We start from the raw sequence: 16,950 nt of genomic DNA on the forward strand, positions 1-16,950 counted from the left end.
GTTGTGGGCAGCGGAGGAGGGGGCCTGGGGTGAAGGTGGCAGCTTCGTCTCTGCCCCAGCAGCCCTGGGGAGGGAGGTGGGGTATTGACTCCTTGCCTTGTGCTCCTTTGCCAGGAGCGTCCCCACATCCCAGGCTCCCCTGGGCTCCTTCCCTGACCACTCCCAGCCCAGGAGCAGGAGAGATTTCCATGCCCTGGTCCCCAGAGAGCCAGTGCGTGGGAAGAACAGGAGAATTTAATGGGGCCTCCTCGTTAGCTCCTTTCAGGCCTGCAGCCTGGGCACTCATCACTATTTACGGAGCAATGAGGGCCTGGAGTCTTGACCCAGGTCAGAGGGGACCACCCCTAAATCAGGGCGTGGCCTGGGCTCCCTCTTGAATGCCTGTACCAGGAGAGCCATGACTGGGGCCCTGGCAAGAAGAAGGCGCTGGGCCAGCAGCCTGGTCCCTCCAGGGCTCACTGCACCTCTGCCCTGGGCCCAGAGGACATTTTCCTGGGGCCAAGGGGACGAGGAGGGCAGACCCCAAATTCCCATCCCACCCTGGGCTCCAGCTGAGGCTTAATCAGAGTTCCAGGCCAAGTTCAAATGCCAGGCAGTCCCAGCTGCGCCTGGCTCTGGGCTCCGTCACTATGGAGACAGGATTTGGGGATGCTGCCCCCCTCACCTTCTATGATGTTGGACAGCCGCCCCTCCCTCTCACGCAGGAGAGGGCCTGTCAGCTTCCTCTCAGTCCGTGTCTGCACACGGTGGGCCTGAGCCTTGCCCTCCTCGCCACCCCAGCTGTGGTCAGTGCCTCTGATCTGGGAGATGAATTGAGGGGTTGCTCTTAGGGCAGATGAAGGGCTGCTTGCCTGGAGCGCATGGGGAGTGGAGGAGCAGGCTTGGGGGACGGGCCCCGCAGCCCCGTGCAGCACTGTCTTGGGCTTCCGGCTGCCAGCAGAGTGCTCTCGTGGTCCCCTCCTGCTTTGTGGCTCAGGAACCACCAGTGGTTGGGGTAGGTAAGGGCCCCCCTGGGGTGACCCAGGCATAGGAGAAGAGAGCCCCAAAGTGCTTCCTCCCAGCACCCTCCTTCAAACAGCCAGGAGAGGATTCCTCAGGACTTCATCGCTCTCTGGCCCGCTGCCTCCTCCTCCTCTGGTCAGGCTTAGGGGCCAGAGGCAGGGGCCAGCTGACTTCCTGCATGTGGCTGCTCCTTGGGGGCCCTCCATGGGGGGAGGGGCACAGTCTCCCGTCCTCACGCCTTCTGGGTAACATTCAGTCCCTGGCCTTGGACAAACCTCTCTCCAAGCCTGAAATGGGGGTGGAGGCGGGGCATCAATTTGGTCTCTTTGTTCTACCCTCAGCGTCTCACCTCAGGGCCCAGTGATCCTTAATGGACTGTTGGGAAGGGGGCAGGCTTTGTGGGAATGCAGGGAGCTGAGGCTAATTCGGGGTAGGGAGAGGCGTGCGCAGCAGGCTGCCCTCCCCCCTTCCTCCTTGCTCCCTCTACCCTGTCAGTGCAGCGGGTCAGGGCAGAGGGCAGAGGACAGAGGGCAGCTGGAATGAGCCTCCTGGGCCAGGCTGGCTTTATTATTCATGAACAGTGTAGGCTGAGTGGCTGGGCTGGTGGGCGAGCTCTGTCCTCTCTCTGGCTAACCTGCGCTCCCTTTTCCTGGCCCAGGAGCTGACACGCTGAGCGATGCGAGTTCTGTGAGCCTGGAGGTGGGTCCTGGCAGTCGGGAGACGTCGGCGGCCACACTGTCCCCAGGGGTGAGCAGCCGCAGTTGGGACGACAGTGACACCCGCAGTGAGCACAGCTACAGCGAGTCAGGCGCCAGCGGCTCATCCTTTGAGGAGCTGGACCTGGAGGGCGAGGGACCCCTGGGGGAGCCCAGGCTGAGCCCTGAGGCTGAGCCCCTGGGAGCTCCCAAGTGGCCCCGGGAGCTCAGTACCCCTGAAAAAGGCGAGGAGTAGCCCGTGGCCCCTCCTCTGTGCTGCAGTCACTAAGGAACGGACCGGACTCTTCAGCCTCCTCCTCCTCCACCTTCCGGGCCCAGGAGAGGGCCAGGGGTCTCAGGGGACCTGACTTCGACCCCGGCCTCTAGCTAAGCCCTGTCCTCACTGCCCTCTTGGCTCCCAGGGCAAAGGAGCAGGGACTGCTCCCTGCCCCCATCCCGGGGCTGCTGCCTCTGTTACATCTTTTTTCAGATTCACATTGGAGCTTCCAGGAACCAATAAAGCAAAAGACTTTATTGTTTCACCTGGGATTGTGCTGTGCATTTGTGTGTGTGTGTTCTACTTTGGGGAGCCCTGTGCAGATAGGTAGGGAGTGGGCAGGAGCACCCCCAGCCCAAGAAGAGGAAGGGGGGACAGCACCCTGGGGTGGGGGGCAGACAGGAGTCCGGGAGGCCTTCCACTCCCTGCTCTGTGGCCCCAGCGCAGCTGCCCCTCCCTTGCAGCAGTGCCAGAGGTTCCCCAGCTGCTGGAGAGCAGGACGAGGGGTGTGGGAACTGGGCACAGGGTGCCCCCGGGCTCAGGAGTGGGGAGCTCACAGCCTGCCTTCGCCTGCCTGCAAGGGAAGCATTCGTGTCTGTGGCTCGAGTGGGCCTGTGTTCATGCTGGCATCTGCCCCGCAGGTGAGGTGTCCCTGCTGTGCCCGCCCGCGTCTGTGTGCCTGCCTGTGTGCGTGTGCACACGTGCTCGTGCTTTTGATTCTGTGTGTGACCATGGATGGGTCTGCTGGGGAGGCTGTGCCAAGTGGGCATGAGGGTGTGATGTGCTGGAGGTGGCTGTGTTCGTGTGGATGGCTGTGTGTGACCGGGTGTGAGGCTGGCTGCTGGGAGCATCACTGGGGGCTTTTTCCACACGCTACTCTCTGTGTGTGGCTGTGTCTGGACCGCTGTGTGTGTGGTTGTGTGTTGACATGTTCACTTGTCTTTTTCTGTGTGTCTGCGTGAATACAGCTGTGTGTGTCCACACAGGGCAGAGGGCAGCTTAAACGAGCCTCAGGGGTGGCTCTATTATTCATGACGTGCTGTATGACCATATGTTTGTGTCCATGTGTACAGCTATATGTGTGTCCACATTTAAAGCTGTGTGTTATGGCCCAGCTGGCATGGCACTATGGTTGAGCATCAACCTATGAACCAGGAGGTCACAGTTCAATTCAGGGTCAGGGCACAAACCCAAGTTGCAGGCTCGATCCCCAGCAGGGAGCCTGCAGGAGGCAGCCGATCAGTGATTCTCTCTCATCATTGATGTTTCTATCTCTCCCTTCCTCTCTGAAATCAAGAATATATTAAAAATAAATAAAGCTGTGTGTTATGGCTGTATCTGCATGTACAGCGCAGTGTTTGGGTTTACATGTATTGCTACGTATGACTGCATCCACATGTGCAGCTCCGTAGGGCTGGGTGTGTAACTGCGTGTCCGTGTGCTGCGTGGGACCGTGCAGCTCATGCAGCCCGTTGTCGGGGGCCCTGCCATGGGGCGGGCGCTGTGTTTAACGCCCGGCGTCTTCTGTGAGGCCGCCTGCTGAGCGAGCTGGGATTGCTGTGCGGCTCCTCTCACCTCAGCGTCCTGCTGCTGTCAACCGCTCTGCTCAGGCCTGGCCCGTTGCTCACCCACCCCAGGGAGCAGTCCCTGAGCCAGCCCGCAAGGTGAGGTGAGAGCAGCGGGAGCGGGAAGACAGCCTGCTTCCCTCCGTAGCCTGTCTGACAGCTCTGAACCCGCACCCGCTGCCCCATCGCCTCCCGTCAGCCACGGAGTTTGTCGGTTGGGGTTTGATGTGTTTGTGTGTTTCACAGCTGTGTTCTTTCCAGAGCAGTGGGGCATCGGGTTTCTGTGTCGAGGCAAAACCTGCCCTTCCGTGCCGACACCCCCCCACCCCCAACTGCCACGCACGCGTAGATGCGTGTGCCTGAGGGCCTGGGCTTGGCATGTGCTCGTTAGCATGTGTCTGAGCGAGCCTTGCCTCTGCTCACACCTGTGGAAGAAAGGGCAGCAGGGGAGCGGGTGGGGACGCCGTGCTCCTCGGCACGTGTTAGTGCCTGTGTCACGGGCCCCTCACCAAGCCCGTCAGCACAGGCTGGCGCTGCAGCTTGTCCCCCGCGCGGCCCTGGGCCGGTACCTGGGCCGCCTTCCCCTTTCCGCTGCCGGAGGAGGGTCCAGAGCTGTCCTCCCTCTGCTCAGGCGCCAGCCCGTTCCCTCCCACGTGGCCGCCTGTTTCAGGAGCCTCTTCCCCAGTCCTCTCCCTCCCAGGTGCCCCTGCCAGCACCAGCATGTCCCTCAGGGTGGACCTAGTCCCTGGCCTACAGTACCCCCTCCCCCTTTGCACATGAGGGTGAGGATTGCTGTGGGGGTCAGGGCTGGGGGATGGGGGGGAGGTAGCAGCTTAAAGGTCATCTGCAGGAAGGAAGAGGAGGCCCCATCCTCCTCTGACCGCCCCCCCCCATCCCTTCCTCCGAGTGACTCAGGCCCCAGCTCCACATGGGGCTGAAGACACATGCCCCCGCCCCGAGTGTGTGTGTGTGGGGGGGGGGGGGGTGAGGACAGGGACAGACCTGTCTAAGCCCTGACCCTTCTCCCACCTGCCCCTCCATCCCGCGACCCCAGGCCAACCCCACTGCCCTCGCAGGTGGGAACCCTTAGGCTTGCCCTCCTCCTGGGGCTCAGTGACTGCCCCAGCCCTGCGCCCCCGGCCCGCGGCTCCCTGGAGCGGATATGACCGCGGGGCGGAGGGGGCCAAGGGCCGGGTTCAGCGCCTGGCGGGAGCGGCGAGGATTCAGCACCGCGAGGCGGACAGCTCCGGGCGGCGTCCCGGCCCGGAGTCCGAGCAGGCGGCGCCGGGTTGGAGAGTCTGGGGGGCGGGGGGGGGGGGGGCGGAGGCGGGGTGGGAGCGGGAGGTAGGAGTGGGGAGGGACGGGGGAGTGGCCGGGGCGGGCCGGCCGGCCGGGGGCGGGGCGGCAGCATTGAAAGCGGCGGGGCGAGCAGGCGGAGAGCTCACAGCCGCCGAGCGGGCGAGCGACCGAGCGAGTGGGAGCCCGAACCCGCGCCCCCGGCTTCTCTCCGTTCCTCTCCGCGCCAGAGCCGGGCGCGCAGGTAGGGTGAGCCCGTGGCTGCAGCCGCCCGCATTGACCCCACGTCCCGGAGTCCCGCGGGCCCTCGAGTTCGGGGCGCCCCGTCCCTGCCAGGAGCGGGAAGACAGCCCCAGGCGTCCCGCCTTCCTTCCCCAGGAAACGCTCGCCCTGCACGGCGCTCCCTCGTCCCTCGCTTCGTTCCCCTGCTCCTCCGTCCTTTGGTCCGTCTTTCTGTCTGTGCCTCTATCTTTGTCTCAGCCTCTCGGGCTGGATCGCTCCCTGTCGGGATTTTGGGGTCCAGGCCCCGGGGGCTGCCTGCTTGCAGGTTCTGTCTCCTCTGGGGGTTCGGTCCCTGGCGCCCCTGTAAGAGGCTCGTGGTCTTGACAGGTCTGGGCCTCAGCCCCCATCTGGGTCCCTGCTCCCCTCCCTCTCGGCCCCCACAGGACCCCAGTCCCCCACCCTGGCACCAGCAGCAGGTCAGCCCTGGGGAGGTGAGGGGCAGAGGGCCGTGCTCAGCCTCTGTGGCCAGGACTTGGGTCCTGGAACGAGTTGCTGTCCTTCTTCAGGCTCAGGCCCCCTCTCCCAGCTCCCCGGGCTGCGTGACTGCGTGAGCCTGAGCGGGGCAGGGGTCTGGGAGGGCAGCTGGCACGTGTGGGGTGCAGAGGGGAGAGGGAGGGCCGGGTCTTGGAGGGCTGGGCTGGGGGAACAGGACCCTGACTGAGGGTGGGGAGGCCGGAGACATGACTCTCTCCTGGGCTCTGAGCTGGAGAGGACGCGGAGGCAAAGTCTCAGCTTCAGCGCCGAGCTCAGGTGGGAAAGCCTCGCCCTGAGCACAGCTGTGAGATTCGGGCCAGACGAGTCGTCCCCACCCGACGGACACAGGCACCCTCACATCCACATCTCCTGCTGCCTTAGGACCGGGGCCACTTGGGCGTCCCTCCCTGGGGCCTCCTGGCTGCCCAACTGCAGTGCCTGGGGTCTCTCTTACTCCCCCAGGAAGGGGGCTCGGGGTGGCTTTTGCAGAACCAGAGGCTACGGTAGGACCCTTGGGGCTCACCTGGGCGCCAGCCGCCCTAGGAGCTGGAGACGAACACCCTTTTCCCGGGCGGGCTCGCAGCCAGCAGGGCCCCGCCAGGAAAGCCATGCCTCGGGGTGGCACTGGGCCTGTCTGTAAGTGGCATCTGGTCTCTGCTGTGAAGTTGTTGACCTTGGGGTCCTGGGAGGTTTGTGAGGGTCCGGGACGCTCTTCGATTTGCGGTGAGATGGGTGTTGGCTGGGGTCTCCTGTGCCGTCTCCCGCCCTCTCTGCTGAGTCTGGAATAGACACAGGGCCCACCTCCAGCCCCAGCTCAGGGCAGGGCTGAGAGACAGGCCAGGGGTGTCCGGGAGCTCCTAGCCTCGTCAGTGACATCACCCCTCCCTGGCTCCTGAGTGCCTGGGAAGCGGTTTGGGGGGAGGCAGAGTCAGAAGGGGTAGCCGCTCTCAGATTCTGCTTCTCTCTGTCTGTCTGTCTGTCTGTCTCTCTCTGCAGGAGCCAGGCCCCTTCTCGTCTTGCTTCCTATCTGTCTGCTCCTGCTCCTCCTCTCCCCCTCAAAACCTGCCTTTGCTGCTTCTGCCCTCACCCCCTGGAGGCTCAGGTCTGCAGGGCCCACCCACCCCCTGTGGGGCCATGGGAGCACTGCTGGGACTCCTGGCGCTGCTGCTGTGGGGCACTGGGGCCGAGGGCCCGGCCAAGAAGGTGCTGACGCTGGAGGGGGACCTGGTGCTGGGCGGGCTGTTCCCCGTGCACCAGAAGGGCGGCCCGGCCGAGGAGTGCGGGCCGGTCAACGAGCACCGCGGCATCCAGCGCCTGGAGGCCATGCTGTTCGCGCTGGACCGCATCAACCGCGACCCGCGCCTGCTGCCGGGCGTGCGCCTGGGCGCGCACATACTGGACACCTGCTCCAAGGACACGTACGCCCTGGAGCAGGCCCTGGACTTTGTGCGCGCCTCGCTCAGCCGGGGCGCCGACGGCTCACGCCACGTCTGCCCCGACGGTTCCTATGCCACCAACGACGATGCTCCCACTGCCATCACAGGTGTCATCGGTGGCTCCTACAGTGACGTCTCCATCCAGGTATTGGGGGGGGGGGGCGGGGGGCTGCTCAAACTGAGGCTGGAGACAGATTCCCACTGAGCAGGGCTCTGGGCTGCCCTGCCCTGGAGGAGGAACTAGAAGCTTCCTGAGAGTGGCTTCTAACGGGGGACTGAGAAAGTGCCCCGTCACATGGGGGGGCAGTTGTAGAGATTGTGCAGGGAAAACATCACACTCCCATCACTGCCCCCCCCCCCCCCCACACACACACACCTGAGCTTAAACAGCCCTGAGGAGGCAATAGCCAGGCCTCTGGAGTCAGAGCTCCAGGTTTGAATCCCGGCTCCCCTCCCCGCCACTCACTGCATGACTCTGGGCACCACTTCACTCTCCTGTGCCTCAGTTTCCCCCTTATAAAGCGGGACTCACAGGGCATAGGGTTGTGGTGGGCATTTAATGAAGTAATACATGCCCAGCATGTATCGGGGGCTGGCGGGTCAGAAGGGCATAGTCAGTACTGGCTGCTGTTATGATTATTAACCCATTTCATAGGTGAGGAAACTGAGACTGGAGAGAGGCAGCCATACACCAAGGCCCTCGCAACGTGGAGATGTGAACCTGGGCCTCTCAGCCAAGGGCCTGGGATCTGTTAGACCAGTGGTGGCGAACCCTTTGAGCTCGGTGTGTCAGCATTTTGAAAAATCCTAACTTAACTCTGGTGCCGTGTCACATATAGAAATTTTTTGATATTTGCAACCATAGTAAAACAAAGACTTATATTTTTGATATTTATTTTATATATTTAAATGCCATTTAACAAAGAAAAATCAACCAAAAAAATGAGTTCGCGTGTCACCTCTGACACGCGTGTCGTAGGTTCGCCATCACTGTGTTAGATCATCTCTCCACAGATTGGAAAGGGGTGGGAGATAGAAGCCAGGAGCAGCCCTGAGGAGCGAAACGGGCGGGAGAGAAGCAGAATGTGTGGGGGTGGGGAGGGTCCCCTGGTCTCCTGGGCCTCCTCCTGCGGACCCTGAGCCTCTCCTGCTCTCACCTGCCCGCCCCCCCAGGTCCTTGGTGAGACGGCACTGTCGGGGCAGGTCCAAGCCGCCGGGGGGTGGGGGGTGGGTGAGGGGCTGCGGGGCAGCCGGCGGTGCCCAGAGGAGACCCACCCATGGGGCCATGGGGGCTCTCAGATCTGGGTCTTCCTTCCTGGGAAGCCTCTGCCTTCTTTCCCATCATCCCACCGGGATTGATCTGGGAAGGTTAACTGCCCAGACAGGTAGAGGGCGTGAGAGCCCTGAGCATCCCCGATGCCATCTGGCGCCTTCCTCCTCCCTGTGCAGCCAAGCGCCACCCTCTCCCCGCCCACGGCTTGGGCCTTCCCTTGGCTCCCACTTTTGCGACTGCCATGTGTCTGAGGGGGGCAGCGGAGGAGCTCAGGGGTGGCTCGGGGCCCTGGGCTCGGCCGGGGTCTTCCCTCTCCCCGTCCCCGGTGGGGGACGCCACGGCACACAGGATCCGGGTCTTTGGGGAGAGGGTGACCTCACGGCCGACCACGTGAACACTTGGTCCCGAGGTCGGAGAGCTGTGGGGACACCTCCGCCTCTGACCTTTGCCCTCTCCGTCTCCCCTCGCCCAGGTGGCCAACCTCCTGCGGCTGTTTCAGATCCCGCAGATCAGCTACGCGTCCACCAGTGCCAAGCTGAGCGACAAGTCCCGCTACGACTACTTTGCCCGCACGGTGCCCCCCGACTTCTTCCAGGCCAAGGCCATGGCCGAGATCCTCCGCTTCTTCAACTGGACCTACGTGTCCACCGTGGCGTCCGAGGGCGACTACGGCGAGACGGGCATCGAGGCCTTCGAGCTGGAGGCCCGCGCCCGCAACATCTGCGTGGCCACCTCGGAGAAGGTGGGCCGCGCCATGAGCCGCGCGGCCTTCGAGGGCGTGGTGCGCTCGCTGCTGCTGAAGCCCAGCGCCCGCGTGGCCGTGCTGTTCGCCCCGCTCGGAGGACGCGCGCGAGCTGCTGGCCGCCGCCCAGCGCCTCAACGCCAGCTTCACCTGGGTGGCCAGCGACGGCTGGGGGGCCCTGGAGAGCGTGGTGGCCGGCAGCGAGGGCGCCGCCGAGGGCGCCATCACCATCGAGCTGGCCTCCTACCCCATCGGCGACTTCGCCGCCTACTTCCGCGGCCTGGACCCCTGGAACAACAGCCGCAACCCCTGGTTCCGCGAGTTCTGGGAGCAGAGGTTCCGCTGCAGCCTCCGGCGGCGGGACTGCGCGGCCCACTCCCTGCGGGCCGTGCCCTTCGAGCAGGAGTCCAAGATCATGTTCGTGGTCAACGCCGTGTACGCCATGGCCCACGCGCTGCACAACATGCACCGCGCCCTCTGCCCCAACACCACCCGCCTCTGCGACGCCATGCGGCCCGTCAGCGGGCGGCGCCTCTACAAGGACTTCGTGCTCAACGTCAAGTTCGATGGTAATGGTGCTGGCGGCTGGCGGCTGAGGGCGAGGGGAGCAGGCCCATGGGTTGGGGTCCATGGCTTGGCCATGAAAATAGCCAACAGCAAGTAAGGGACTCGCCGGGGGTCAGGGCCGGGTCAGGGATGGGAGGCAGGGAGGACCCGGGAGCCAGGATGAGCCTCCACTTGCTGAGACCCCTGGAGAGGGGGCGTCTGGCTGGCCCTGCACTTGGAGGGTCTCTGGTTCCTGCTGGGGCGCCTCCCTCCCGCTCCCGCCCCTTTACACGCCGGGCACAGGGACCGGGAGCCCCCGAGCCTGTTCCCAGGCAGCGAACCGGCTGTGAGTCAGAGTAGGGCGGCTTGAGAGGGAGCCTCGATGCCACTCCATTTTCCTGGGAAATTTCTCTTCCTAACCTTGATTTTCCACTCAAGCCAAAGGTTATGCGAATACAAGTTCCAGTTTTGAGGGACATGAATGCTTTGGGAAGGATTCCGGGGGACAGGGAGGGGTGCGGGGCTGGCAAAGCCTGGAGCCCCGGCCCGGGGTCAGGACGAGTAGCCGTGCCAACAAGATTGGCGTTCGGAGTGATGGGAGAATCGGGGTCTGGGCCGGCGGATGTGAGTGCGGGGCCGCGGCGGGGCGCGGTGGGACGGAGGGGGGCTCACGCTGGTGTTCAGGACACTGAGGCCGGAGGCAAGATTAGGGGTTACAGGGACCTGATGGAATCCAGGCTGTACCCTTCCCCGCGGGGCCTCGAGCACATCAGCTGTTGCTTGAACCCTGATTTCTCACCGGGACCCAGGATGCCCAGGAATTGCCCCCTGAGTGAGGCTGGGAGACTTGAGGTTCACGGGGTGTAGAAGTGATTTGTGAGCTGCCTGCCAAGCACATTCGGGGGACCCTCAGTGGTTAAGGGGACCACTGAGGTTGGGGTTCAGCTCCCACTGTTAGGACTGGCGAGGCTGGGGCTGGGGCTGGGGTTGTCAGTGGGGGGATTTAGTGGGACCAGGACTGGACCTTGGCCCAGGTCAGCTTTCGGGTCTCGGGGTTAAGTTAGGGGGGAGGGGGGAGTGTGTTGGGGCCTGGCTTGGAGGTTAGGTCTGGGACTGGGTTTGGGGGAGTTGTGATTGGAGGTCACTGTGGACTTTAGGTTGTGGTAATGCTTGGGCTTTAAGATTGGGGTCTACTTGGGGCTTAGGGTTGGGGTTTGTTGTAGCCTCTCATTCAGCCAACCTGCGGGGGCTGGGCCGGCTTTCGTGTCGTGTGTGAGGGGGAGGGTCAGAAGGACGGGACCGGCCTCAGCTCTGGGGTTTGGGTTCCCTCACAGGATGACCCACCAACCCAGCCCTCTCCTCCTCCCCTCCCGCCCCCCAGCCCCCTTCCGCCCGGCCGACACCCACAGCGAGGTCCGCTTCGACCGCTTCGGCGACGGCATCGGCCGCTACAACATCTTCACCTACCTGCGGGCGGGCAGCGGGCGCTACCGCTACCAGAAGGTGGGCTACTGGGCGGAAGGCCTGACGCTGGACGCCAGTCTCATCCCCTGGGCCGCGCCCTCGGCCGGCGCCCTGCCCGCCTCCCGCTGTAGCGAGCCCTGCCTGCGGAACGAGGTGAAGAGCGTGCAGCCCGGCGAGGTGTGCTGCTGGCTCTGCATCCCCTGCCAGCCCTACGAGTACCGGCGGGACGAGTTCACCTGCGCCGACTGCGGCCTGGGCTACTGGCCCAACGCCAGCCTCACCGGCTGCTTCGAGCTGCCCCAGGAGTACATCCGCTGGGGCGACGCCTGGGCCGTGGGGCCCGTCACCATCGCCTGCCTGGGCGCCCTGGCCACCCTCTTCGTGCTGGGCGTCTTCGTGCGGCACAACGCCACGCCCGTGGTCAAGGCCTCGGGCCGGGAGCTGTGCTACATCCTGCTGGGCGGCGTGTTCCTGTGCTACTGCATGACCTTCGTCTTCGTGGCCAAGCCCTCCACCGCCGTGTGCACCCTGCGGCGCCTGGGCCTGGGCACCGCCTTCTCCGTCTGCTACTCGGCCCTGCTCACCAAGACCAACCGCATCGCGCGCATCTTCGGCGGCGCCCGCGAGGGCGCCCAGCGGCCGCGCTTCATCAGCCCCGCCTCGCAGGTGGCCATCTGCCTGGCGCTCATCTCGGGGCAGCTGCTCATCGTGACGGCCTGGCTGGTGGTGGAGGCGCCGGGCACGGGCAAGGAGACGGCGCCCGAGCGGCGGGAGGTGGTGACGCTGCGCTGCAACCACCGCGACGCCAGCATGCTGGGCTCGCTGGCCTACAACGTGCTGCTCATCGCGCTCTGCACGCTCTACGCCTTCAAGACCCGCAAGTGCCCCGAGAACTTCAACGAGGCCAAGTTCATCGGCTTCACCATGTACACCACCTGCATCATCTGGCTGGCCTTCCTGCCCATCTTCTACGTCACCTCCAGCGACTACCGGGTGAGCTGCCCCCGCGGAGGCTGGGGTGGGGCCCCGGGCCTCCTGTTTCCTGGATCTCGGTTCACCTTCTGACAACACGGAGGCTCCCACAGCTTAAACGCTCCCCGGCGGCCCACAGTTTGTGGTGGCCCAGCTGGGACTGGACCCCGAGGAAGGTGGGAAGGCTGAGGGGGGCCTGGGGAATCGGCCCGGGAGGCGGAGGAGTGAGAGGGACTCGAGGACCCATCCCCTGGTCGGGGAGGGGCGGGGGACGGGGGTGCGAACTGTGTCCAATGAGCAGAGGCTCTGCCCGGCTCCGCTGAGGTTGGCTGAAGAGAGGAGACCCCTGCTCTGTTCGGGGGGGCTCCGGGGCTAGTGGGTGAGCAGGGGATTGATGACAGAGACAAGTCAGGAAATGCTGCCACCCAGGGTAGGTTGACAAAGGCCCCGGTGAAAATGCAGAGAGAGAGGGAGAGAGAAACATGGATGGTTACCTCCCATATGCGCCCGACCGGGGGCTGAACCCGCAACCTGGGTATGAGCCCTGGATGGGAATGGAACCTGCCACTTTGTGGTGTATGGGACGACACTCCAACCGCGCCAACCGCGCTACCCTGCCAGGGCAGGAAAAGCTTCGTGGAGGAGGAGTCCTTGAACCGGGCTCTGCAGGCGGGAAGGCAGCTTTGAATAGGGAGAGTGGAGCCGGTGGTGGTAGGGGGTGGAGACAGTGGCGGGGGGGGGCGCGTGGGGAGGGTAGAGACGATGGCGAGGGGGGCGCTGATTGGAGCAGAGGGTGGGCACTGCCCCCGCGTCCAGGAGGGAGGCACACACACACACACACACACACACACACACGGCGGGCAGGGAGGCAGAGGTGCAGGTGGAGACCTGGAGTGAGGAGGAGGGCCAGGGAGCACGCAGCTCCAGAGGGTGCCATCTCCGATGCCCCCGGAGCCGTGCAGTGAGGCTTGGTGCCCCCTGGGCTGTGTCCCTCTGGGTTGAGAGATGAAACCAGGGGAGGCAGGGAAGGAGAAGCAAAGAGGGGGCCGGGGCCGGGCATGGGCTGAGGGGGGCACAGCAGGTGGACCCCAGGTGGTGGCTTCCGGCTTCGGCGGGGCTCAGGGCGGCCTGTCTGCAGAGGCCACAGGGAGCTGCTCTGAGTGGGAAAAGGGTCGACTCCTCAGCTGGAGTGAACCTCGCGGCTCTCCCGTTTTACAGACGCAGACACGGACCCTCAGGGAGGTTCAGTCCCTGCCTGAGGGCACTCAGCTTGCGAGTGTAGAGCAGGGTCTGAACTGACAACCTTAACAGTTAAAGGAGCAGGAAACCAAGGCCAGAGCCCCTGCAAAGGCCCTTCCCCCGGCACAGAGGTACGGTGGGCGGTGCTGGGGGCCAGGGTCTGCTGGGCTTGGCTGCTGTGCACCTGCTGGGCCACCTGCCTGGGAGGTGGAGGCAGGGCTGGGAGGGAATGGCTCTCACTCAGCCCGCATTTGCATAGGATTTGCATGCTCATCACAGGTGGCTGAGGACTCACCTGAGACACAGAGTATTCACACGTGCATCGGTATACACACATGCATGTATTTCCACACTCACACACATGTGCACACCTCAGTACACCTGGCACACACCCACCTCGTCCCACCTGCACCTGCACACACTCCCCACCCCCTACATACACGTGCCCAACAGATACACATGCACTTACACACACGCCCTCCATACCTGCGTCCCTCCACACACGTGAGCACACACAAGTGCACACACGCTCCCACATGCACATGCTCCCCTGCATGATCACCTCACGGCTGGTACCTCGGCTCCCTGGGCAGATGGCCCACCAGGGCCGATGCTGGCTGTGCCCAGCCTTCCCAGAAACCCTCCGGGGCTTGGCGAACGGGTGGGCCCAGGCCCAGTGCTGGACGCTTACCCTCCCGCCCACTCCCTGCCCCGCAGCCTCGGCGGGTGGGGGTCCCAGGGCCAGGCCCGGGCCTCTGGGACCCGCTCACCCCCGCCCCCGCCCACCGCAGGTGCAGACCACCACCATGTGCGTGTCCGTCAGCCTCAGTGGCTCCGTGGTGCTCGGCTGCCTCTTCGCGCCCAAGCTGCACATCATCCTCTTCCAGCCGCAGAAGAACGTGGTCAGCCACCGCGCGCCCACCAGCCGCTTCGGCAGCACCGCGGCCAGGGCCGGCCCCAGCCTCGGCCAAGGTCAGCCTCCGGCCCGGCCTCCCCCTCCGCCTGTGCCCTCCCCACCCGCTCCTCAGCATGGGCGCCGCTCCCTGGGCTGCCGCTGCAACTCCTCCTCCGACTCCTCCGCTGGGCACAGGCGCGGGTGGGGGGCGGGGGGTGGGGCCCGCCCTGGATGGAGGACTGGGGGGTCAGCCCCCATCTCCAGCTTCCTCTCCCTAGGGTCTGCCTCGCAGTTCGTCCCCACCGTCTGCAACGGTCGCGAGGTGGTGGACTCCACAACATCGTCGCTTTGAGGACCCCGCACCCCCGCCTCGCCCGGCACAGCTGCTCCCCGGACGGTGCGGACGTGACCAGTGACCAGAGCCGGGAGGAAGTTGACGGGAGCACTGCAATAAGCCAGCCCCACGCCCGCCCCCAGCACTCGCCCACCTACTCCCCGCACTCGGCCACTCCTGCAGCAGCCACCCACTGCCCTGGCCGCGGCCCCGCCAGGCCCAGGAGGTGAGGGAGCAGCCAGGGGCCACGTGACCGGGGGCCACGGCGGCTGAGGACGGCAGGCCCCATCCCCGTCAGCAAAGGTGCTTCCGGCCCTGCTCCGACTCCTTCTGCCCTTCGCGTCTTTTCTACGAGTTCTTCCGGGGTGGGCGGGGGTCGTGCTGGGGCTGTCCCTCCCCCGAACAGTAGTTTGCCCGTGGTTTATTTTGTATTACCTGTAAATAAAGTGTCTTTATTTTAAAATATCCCTCTCGGCCCGTACCCAGGGAGGTCCTCACACCTGCCACAGGCTCCCAACCTTCACGCTGCCAGCGTTTGTGGACTCTGCTCTGAGCCTGATGCTAGGACCTGGTGGGGAGACAGACGACGAATAAGCCAGCTCCTCTCTTTTTTTAAACAAGATTTTATTGTAGTTTTTATTCATTCTCACCCGAGTGTATTTTCCCATTGATCTTTCTAGACAGAGGAAGGGCGGAGGAGAGAGAGAGACCCGTTGCTGTGAGATAGACACAGCGGGTGGTTGCCTCCCGCACTCCGGGATCCAGCCTGCAACCGAGGTCCCTGCCCTTAACCGGAATCCAACCTCGGACCCTTCAGCCTGCGGGCCGACGCTCCATCCACTCAGCCACCCTGGCCAGGGCAAGCCACCCTCTCTTAAAAGCTGCCACCGCAGCCCAGCTGGTTTGGCTCAGTGGATAGAGCGTCGGTCTGCAGACTGAAAGGTCCCCGGTTTGATTCCGGTCAAGGGCACATGCCCAGGTTGCAGGCTCGATCCCCAGTAGCGGGTGTGCAGGAGGCAGCTGATCAATGATTCTCTCTCATCATTGATGTTTCTATCTCTCTCCCTCTTCCTTCCTCTCAGAAATCAATAAAAATATATTTTTTAAAAAGGAGCCACTGCAGACTGGCCAAGGCAATGCCAGGGCTTAGCAGCAGCTTCACATGGGCCCGAGCTCAGGGCACTCCAGTGGGGGACCTGGATGGCGTGGGCGATGGGGCAGGAGGGCGCTGGCTGTGCCCCGGGAACTGTGGGCTTGGCCGCTTGGAGGAGCCCTCTCTCCCCCACATTGGTCACCGCGAGCCAGGCTGAGCGTTTGGTGTGAGGAAGGAATCAGAGAGGAGGGGTGAGTTCCCCTGATGCGAACCAAGTCAGAACGAGCTCGCGAGGTGGGAGGAGATGGGCGGTGAGGGCAGAGGCTGGGCAGGGGAGAGGTGGGAGGAGAGGGCCTGGCGGGTCCTGGAGCCCGCGCCCTGGGCCTCCCGCCTGTGCAGGCAGGAGCCCGCCGGCAGAGGGCGCAGAGGCACAGTCTCCGCGCGCCCGCTGTGGGTGGGGGGGCTCAGCCAGGGAACTGCTGCCCCCCTGTGGCCGAGGGGCAGTGGGCACCGAACCCGAACCCCAACAGCAGAGAAGCGGCAGCTCCCTGGGTCCCTCGGACTGCGGTATCCGGTCCTGCGTCGGGAGATGTGCAGGCCGGAGACAGCGTCATTTTTAAGCAAGCTCATCGTGTCCGAGGCCAGCGAGGCTGGGGAAGTTTGGGTGACCAGTTTAAGAAACGAAAACAAGACTGGAAAACCCACCTCAGAATGCCCAGTTACTCCTTTAGCAGAAGTACGTCCCCGTGCCTGTGTGCGACATACGTAGACCAACGTTTTTGTTGTTTACCTGACATTCAACTTTAACGGGGCGGGTGGTGTTTGTTCTTGCTAATTTTTTTAAATATATACTTTTATTGATTTCAGAGAGGAAGGGAGAGGGGGAGAGAGAGAGAGAAACATCAATGATGAGAGAGAATCACTGCTTGGCTGCCTCTTGCACACCCCACGCTGAAGCTCTGCAGCAGCGCAGGGTACCAAAAGGAAATAAAAATATTGCCTCAAGCCTCCTCCTTCAAATATAACCGCCGGTGACATTTCGGGCGTAGCAGCCGCCTAGACAGATCCCTGCGTTTTCACAGAGAGAAACCCTGTCATTAAAGTGGGATCAGGCCATATGTCTGTTTTCCTTTTTGGTGAGGACGATTTAATTTTACTCGGTTCTAACTGAAGATGAATCTGACGTGAAACTGAAGCCATTCCTGAACGCCACGTGGGTCTCCTCTCCGCGGGCACGGGCGGTACAGCCCCGCCCGAGGGAGCCCTGCGTGTCAGAAAGCAGCCAGCCTGACCTCAGACACCACCACTCCTTCCCACTCGGACTCAGTGGCACCCTTCTCGCCGCCGGTGAACTGAGCGGAAGGA

The 16,950-nt window shown here is 63.9% G+C and overlaps 2 protein-coding genes across 4 annotated transcripts in view; both read left to right on the top strand.

Moving 5' to 3' along the window:
* Positions 1 to 2,239, top strand: part of LOC138992506 (testis-expressed protein 264-like) — an 84,302-nt gene extending 82,063 nt beyond the window's left edge. For all 3 annotated transcript variants that reach the window (XM_070391359.1, XM_070391360.1, XM_070391361.1), the window contains one exon: positions 1,661 to 2,239. In XM_070391359.1, the coding sequence (XP_070247460.1) occupies positions 1,661 to 1,953 (293 nt within the window). In that variant the 3' untranslated portion in view covers positions 1,954 to 2,239. The remainder of the gene's footprint in view (positions 1 to 1,660) is intronic.
* Positions 2,240 to 5,005: 2,766 nt separating this feature from the next.
* On the top strand, positions 5,006 to 14,918 carry GRM2 (glutamate metabotropic receptor 2). Its single transcript, XM_070391031.1, is given in 7 exon segments — positions 5,006 to 5,079; positions 6,588 to 7,172; positions 8,773 to 9,132; positions 9,134 to 9,611; positions 10,970 to 12,045; positions 14,055 to 14,235; positions 14,437 to 14,918. Coding segments are annotated over 6 exon segments (2,616 nt in total). The 5' UTR covers positions 5,006 to 5,079; positions 6,588 to 6,725; the 3' UTR covers positions 14,511 to 14,918.
* The last annotated feature ends 2,032 nt before the right edge of the window (positions 14,919 to 16,950 follow it).

Source organism: Myotis yumanensis, unplaced genomic scaffold (genome assembly GCF_028538775.1).
Source record: "Myotis yumanensis isolate MYYU_CA2020_CCGP unplaced genomic scaffold, mMyoYum1.0.hap1 SCAF_14, whole genome shotgun sequence".
In the NCBI taxonomy this organism is placed as follows: domain Eukaryota; kingdom Metazoa; phylum Chordata; class Mammalia; order Chiroptera; family Vespertilionidae; genus Myotis; species Myotis yumanensis.